Below are 7572 nucleotides of genomic sequence, written 5' to 3'. Positions count from 1 at the left end.
TGTTTCTTTAACAGTGACTCTCAAGAAAATCTCTTGTTCATCTTCTTCGGCTGATTGCAACAAAGTTGCCATTGGATAAGATCTTCTTGAAGTAACGAAAGCTCTAGTATAACCAATTCGTCCTGAATCTTCACTACCTTCGACTTCCCTTGAGCTCCCACTCAAACAATATCCCTCAACAAACCCGAAAAGCATTAGCATGCTAGGATTTCTAATACCCACGAAATCACCTAGCCATTCTTCAACCATATACATGGCTCCCCTCTTGTACCCGCGAGCAACCACATGACGTCCCTTAAACACCTTCCACCTTTGATCTCCAAATAGGACATGACACTTATCATCATCCAATTGCCCAACCGAGATTAACCTACTCTTGAGCTTTGGAATGAACCTCACGTTCCTCAAGATCCAAGTATGTTTAACCACAAGATCACCAATACCCGCAACATCAAGTGTACTCCCATTCGCGGCTCGAACCTTACCGGAATACAACTTGAAATTCACCATCTCGTTCATGTATGGGGTAGCATGACACGAGGCACCCGAATCTAAAACCCAAGATTCGTCAAGAACATCTTCTTGGCACAACAACGCATCTTCAATCACCATATTCGTTGAACTCCCACCCGACATTAAACTCGGGCACTTAGACTTATAGTGACCGACTTGTTGACAATTCCAACACATCACACTCTTGCTCTTTGACGGACTTCGCGACTTAGCTCTTCCCCGACCAACACTTAGAAGCGAACCCGAACTCCTATTCGAATCTTTCCTACGAATACCTTCGCTAAGAATCAAATCACGGATTCCTTCAAAAGTGAGTTTAGTAGTTCTGGATGAACCACTAACCGCCGTCACTAAACTGGACCAAATATCGGGCAATGAAGAGAGTAAAAACAACGCCTCTAGCTCATCATCAAATTTAATATCAACCGATTTCAACCGGTTTAAAATCAAATTAAATTCGTTCACATGATCCGCCGTCGAGGATCCCTCCATCATCCTAGCATTCACCAATTGCCTAACTAGGAAAACCTTGTTCAAAGCGGATGGCTTTTCATACATGTTAGATAAAGCCGCAATCAATCCCGCCGTTGTGGTTTCACCCACAATGTTGTAAGCGACGTTCTTGGCCAGAGAAAGTCGAACAATCCCTAGGGCTTGCCTATCTAACAAATCCCACTGGCCTTGATCCATTCCCTCCGGCTTAACACCCTTCAAGGGTTGGTAAAGCTTCTTTTGATAGAGCATATCTTCCATTTGCATCTTTCAAAAACTAAAGTCGGTTTGATATCTTCACATCACTCTTTTCCGCCATTGTTCCCGAAAAACTCGTAAACCCGGGAGCTCTGATACCACTTGTTAGGAAACCCGACTAGGTGAGCCCAAACAAGACTAAATAACCCCAAGTTATCAACCCACTTCCAATAAATGAAAATATAGTGAAAAGATTATAAAGCTAGCAAGAATGATAAAAAAAAAAAAAAACACGGGAATAACATGGTTATATGCAATCGTTTATGATTGCTTTAGTCCACGGCCAACCAAATAGTGTTCTATATTGATTAATTTCATGGTGGTGAGTTTACAATGAGTTACAATGAGGAATATTTATAGGAAACCAAGAACACTTAAGAAAACATAAGCATGCTTCAAGTAATCATCAACTAGCCATCTTGATCCTCTTTACACCCTTGTATTAGCATGATCACAGCTCTAAAACAAGGTGTAAAGTAGCCCACATGCACCTAAAGTGACAACTTTGACAATCAAATACGGATCCCATGTGCAAAAGTTGATCAACGTGCTGACAGCTCACTTTCAGGTACCAGATGCGCCGCATCTAACCATTGATGTGCCGCATCATGTGAGTGCGCTCAGCTCACACTTAATTGTGCGCTCACTCACTAACTCAAACTTGAACAGAACGTTCTCAGACTTCACCCTTTCATGGATGCGCCGCATCCTGCCTGTGATGCGCCGCATTGAGCACTGGTTCAGTCCAGTTTCTGTTTAAACGTCTCCACACCTCAACAGTGTAGGTGATTGGTAATGCAAAACATTTCATGTCTATAAGTTATTAAATTTAGCTTTGGTTTTGCTACTTGCAATTTTTAGATCATTTTCATCGGTATCGTATGAGATACTTTTGTTAAAATATTACTTGATTTATATTTGGGCTTGATTATACCGTTAACCAAATTTTTGAGAGTCGGTAAAATTTGATATTACTATGTGCCACCAGTCGTTTAGAATCCTGGTTTCGCCACTGTCAAGCATAAAGAAAAAATTGGTCAAGGTTCGGAAATGAAAAGGTTCGGCTTGTTCATTTTGAACATTTGAGTTGCTATATGTACGGCTTCAAGGGTTTTTATCTTTCTTTTTGTATTGGTAATTCTTTGTATTCGTTTATTCTAAGTTTGGTTTTGTTTCATTTAGGTTAGGTGAGACACGATATAGATAATTCATTAGTTAGTCGCTTTCTAGGTACGAGCCTCATTGGGATCCTCTCTTGTAATTCTTGTTGAGATCGTTTTCATTTTTTATATAAACGTTATCGTTATTTTCGCCAAAAAAAAGAAAGAAAAAAAAAAATCTAAGTCCCTTCTTGGCTTGGCCTTCAATCATTTGTCTATAAACTTTAAATAATAATTACACGCGCTAATTTCTTTAGCAAAGCTTCGTTTGAATCTGCTGATTTTCTGAAAAGATGGCTAATAACAACAGAAGCTTCAAGAGTGCTACGTAGTGTACATGAATCCTAAGGATCGTGACAAGACACAGTCACCCTGGAGTAAATATTTACACATTGTTACTTGAATTCCCCTGTATGCAATAATAAGCACTGCACCACATCTATAAAAATGCGCCCGAAAATTTTTATTTATATATTTAAAAAAATACGTTTCTTTAATTATGAATTGGCAATTGCTAACTTTAAATTCTGATTTATTTTTCTAGCCATATTTGAACACAATTAAAAATTTACTAAACTTAGGGGCTATTTTGTAATTATCCGATTTTCATAAAGGGGTAAATTAGAACTGCATGCGAATATAGGAAGCAGACGGCCAATTTATTTTCATTCGCAGACGTTAATCGATTAGGGTTTATAATCTGGAACGGTTTGGTTATTTGTATTCCCAATTCAAAAGCATGGTGGAGAAGGTGTTGTTTTCTTCTTCTTTTTTTTTTTTTTTCATTTTTATTATTTATGCTATCTATCTATAGATTTATCTAATCATACTTAATTGGTTAATATTCTAGGAGGCTATTATGATCTGTATCGACAATTCTAGATGGATGAGGCTCAGAATTAACCGTCTTAACTATCACCTTCAACTATTGCCGAGCTAAACTCAAGGTCTTTTCTATTGTTAGTTTAGTTTAACAATAAATTGTTTTGATATATATATTGATTGATGATTTACCATAAATCTATTAAAGATGTTCATATGTCAATCTACGAAGATGATTATTCGATTAAATGAATGACCTTATAATATTTTGATTACGTTCAAACTATACTCCATACTCTACATTGAATCATCCAATCTGAATCATATGTTGGCTGGTATCGGACTTGTGTTAAAACCATTTTCAAATAAAAGAGAGTCCTAATTTATTCCATCAAGATCCAATGGTTTATCAGGTTAGCCATTATATTATATATCGTAGTATATAAGTTATAATAATAAAGTTAGTCTTATTTTCATACATAAAACCTCCTGTATCTTTGTATGTTTCCATTATTTGTATTTTAATATTTATTACATTTATTCTTTTTAGTTTAGGGTCAGAACTCATTGTGCAGTTGACATAGTACCAAATTAATGTTGGAATTGTTTTGTTACAGGCTAATCCGGATAATGCTATAGGCATATTGACAATGGGTAATGAAGATTTGGCTGACGAGCTTGAACCTACTAGTGATCTTGATAAAATCCTGAATCACCTGAAATGTAAGCTTCCTACTCTTGTTTTTTTTTTATATTAAATCACCAATATATATCACCAATTGTAGGGTAGGACCATATAATAATAATAATAATAATGATAATGATAATGATAATGATAATGATAATGATAATGATAATGATAATGATAATGATAATGATGATGATGATGATGATGATGATGATGATGATGATGATGATGATGATGATGATGATGATGATGATGATGATGATGATGATGATGATGATGATGATGATGATGATGATGATGATGATGATGATGATGATGATGATGATGATGATGATGATGATGATGATGATGATGATGATGATAATAATAATAATAATAATAATAATAATAATAATAATAATAATAATAATAATAATAATAATAATAATAATAATAATAATAATAATAATAATAATAATAATAATAATAATAATAATAATAATAATAATAATAATAATAATAATAATAATAATTCAATTTCACCTTGTTGCTGTTTCTCAGCTATATGGACTGTAAATTCTGGTGATTTGAATCTTTCACGAGGGATCCTAACTTCCATGACGAATTTGAAGTATTTAGGCGATCCAAGTAGCCAAAAAAGGATACTTATCTTTACTGGAGGGTATGTATGTATGTATTTTTTGATTTTGCTTAATTAATTAATTTTTCAGCTTACTACTACTTTTTATTTATCTAGCTACTACTTGCACTTACTATATGTGTATATATTATGTTTGCTCTTAATTAATTAATTGCCTGCCAGTCCTACAAGGTTGTATAGTGGGCCGTGGTATGCGAAGATGTTAAAAGGAGAGGGTATAGCTGTTGATGTTGTCGACTTCTGTCTAAAGGATTATGCCGAGAAGACCATTTGCCGGGTGATGGGGCAACATGAGGACTGTAATTGGATGAGGAAGTTTGATGCATTTGTTGCTGCTGTTAATAATAATAACAACAGCCACATTATATGTTAAACATAACAACATCAACTCATCATGATCATTATCAATTGTCTAAGTCATGATTAACTATCTGTTTATTGCTTTTACTTTTTAATAAGTTAATGTTAGTGGAACAAATCATTGATCCACTAATCATGATATTGGTGTTGGTGTGGTTCATTTGCTTTTCAATAAGTTAATAGTAATGGAGTAAGTAGGTGTGGTTTTCTTTTACAATGTAACTCTATTTATATGTCATTTTCCAGCATGTTAATATATCCAAAAAAAGCACAATCCTTAAGTGCATTTACCTGTGTATATTTTCAATTTCTTTTAGCAAGTATTACACTGTTGTTTAGCTTAAGGTTCAACATTTGGTATCAAGAGCCAGCTGTGCAAACAACATGTCTGATCTACAAGTTGTTGGTGGGATCAAGAAGTTGAACAACCAAAACTACAACACCTGGTCTACGTGTATAATTTCTTATATGCAAGGACAGGATCTGTGGGAAGTGGTGAAGGGGAATGATGTTTAACAACCTACAACAGAAGATAACAATGGTGTATTAAGGAAATGGAAGGTGAAAGTAGGGAAGGCTATGTTCGTATTGAAGACTACGATCGAGGAAGAGGTGCTTGAGCACATTCGTGCGGTTGAAACTCCAAAGGAGGCATGGGATACGCTTGAAAAATTGTTCTCGAAAAAGAATGATACCAAGCTCCAATTGCTGGAAAGTGAACTGCTTTCAATTAAGCAACGTGATATGAAAATATCAGAGTACTTTTACAAAGTAAAATCTCTTTGTCGTGAAATATCTGAATTAGATGCAGAAGAACGAATCGGTGAGGCTAGAATGAAAAGGATAATTATTCATGGCTTAAATCCTGAATTTCACAGCTTTGTGGCAGCCATACAAGGATGGCAAACATAACCATCACTTGTAGAATTCGAAAACTTGCTTAGCGGTCAGGAGTTGTTGACAAAACAGATGGGAGAATCTGTGTGAAGGCCGAAGAGAAGGCACTCTATTTCAATAAAAGTAAGTGGAATTCAAAGTATAAATGTGGAACCAGCTACAAGAAGAATGATGATAAAGTAAAGACTCAAGAGAGCAATAGTAAAGGTACTCGTTTGGAGAGTAGTTCAAGCTATCAGACAAAGGGCAAGAAGTACGTTCCAAGATGTTACAACTGTCAAAAGAGAGGACACTTAGCAAGAGATTGTCGTGCTCCGAAAAATGAAGAAGTAAACACGGCCCAATCAAGAGAGGGCGACGAGTGGGATGTTGAAGCATTAATGGTAACCGAAGAAGACGATGAAGTGTCGCTTTCTGTTTCAAAGCCTAATAAGCTTGATCATCATCGTGACTGGATTGTTGACTCAGGGTGCTCAAATCATATGACTGGCGATATTGAAAAGCTTAAAAATATGGTGAAGTACAATGGTAGTAAGGTGGTGGTAACAGCAAACAATTCGAAGTTATCAATAGCACATGTTGGTGACACCACTGTATTGTCTTCCCAAGGTGAAAGTGAAGTGTCATTACAAAATGTGTACCATGTGCCTGGCATGAAGAAAAATTTATATTCTGTCCCACAAGTAACATCATCGGGAAAATTTGTGTTGTTTGGACCCGAAGATGTCAAGGTTTACGAGAGAGTTCAAGTCATTGGTGAACCCGTGATGATGGGAAAAAGGAAGGAATCGGTTTATGTGATGTCAGTCGAAGAAGCATATGTAGACAAAACAAGAAAGAGTGAAACGGTGGACCTGTGGCATTCACGGTTGAGCCATTTTGGGTATGACAAATTAGAAATTATGATGAAGAAGTCTCTGCTAAAGGGTCTGCCGAAGCTTGAAGTTAAGAAAGAAGTGGTATGCGATGGGTGTCAATTTGGGAAAGCACATCAGCTGCAGTATAAAGATTCTAACTTCAGAGCAAAATGAACTCTTGAGCTGATCCACTCTGATTTATTTGGACCGGTAAAGCAAGCTTCAGTGGGAGGAATGAAGTATATAGTAACTTTCATTGATGATTTTTCGAGGTATGTTTGGGTTTATTTTGTCAGAAATAAATCAGAAACACTTGACAAATTCAAGATATTCAAGAGGGACAGTGAAGCCGAAATTGGAGAACGGGTTGGATGTCTTCGTACTGATAACGGAGGAGAATATGTGTCAAGTGAGTTTACAAGCTTTCTTCGAGAATGTAAAGTGCGACATCAGTTCACATGTTCGAATACCCCTCAGCAAAATGGTGTATCGGAACGAAAAAATAGACATCTAGCAGAAGTATGTCGAAGCATGATGCACTCTATGAATGTCCCTAGACGCTTCTGGGCAGAAGCGATGTAGACTGCAGCATATGTCATTAACCGAATCCCTCAACAGCGGTTAGATTATTTGTCTCCTTATGAAAAAATATGGAATGTTAAACCATCAGTTGGTTATTTTCGTGTGTTTGGATGCATATGTTATGTGTTTGTACCTGAACACTTACGCAACAAAATGGAAAAGAAATCCATTCGTTGTATATTTGTAGGTTATGATAACAATCGAAAAGGCTGGATATGTTGTGATCCTTCTATGAGAGAGTGTTATACATCTCGCAATGTTGTATTTGATGAAGTCTCGTCATGGTGGAATTCGAGCAGTGAA

The 7572-nt window shown here is 36.2% G+C and overlaps 1 protein-coding gene across 1 annotated transcript; it reads left to right on the top strand.

Annotated features, from left to right (window-relative positions):
* Positions 1-3646: 3646 nt before the first annotated feature.
* On the top strand, positions 3647-7269 carry LOC139858988 (uncharacterized). Its single transcript, XM_071847812.1, has 8 exons — positions 3647-3658; positions 3863-3968; positions 4474-4594; positions 4736-4910; positions 5273-5379; positions 5485-5761; positions 5878-6830; positions 6984-7269. Exons 1-8 carry the CDS (start codon positions 3647-3649, stop codon positions 7267-7269), a joined length of 2037 nt encoding a protein of 678 aa, XP_071703913.1.
* Positions 7270-7572: the final 303 nt, after the last annotated feature.

The sequence above is a fragment of the Rutidosis leptorrhynchoides genome, chromosome 7, assembly GCF_046630445.1.
Source record: "Rutidosis leptorrhynchoides isolate AG116_Rl617_1_P2 chromosome 7, CSIRO_AGI_Rlap_v1, whole genome shotgun sequence".
In the NCBI taxonomy this organism is placed as follows: Eukaryota; Viridiplantae; Streptophyta; class Magnoliopsida; order Asterales; family Asteraceae; genus Rutidosis; species Rutidosis leptorrhynchoides.
The sequence above is the reverse complement of the archived record's forward strand: the minus strand, read 5'-3'. Positions and strand labels throughout refer to the sequence as shown.

Excerpts from the sequence above, each read along its gene's own strand:
- LOC139858988 (XM_071847812.1), top strand. Across the intron at positions 3,969-4,473 it reads AATCCTGAATCACCTGAAAT|CTATATGGACTGTAAATTCT; the intron begins GTAAGCTTCCTA and ends GCTGTTTCTCAG. Across the intron at positions 4,911-5,272 it reads TTGATGCATTTGTTGCTGCT|CTTAAGGTTCAACATTTGGT; the intron begins GTTAATAATAAT and ends ACTGTTGTTTAG.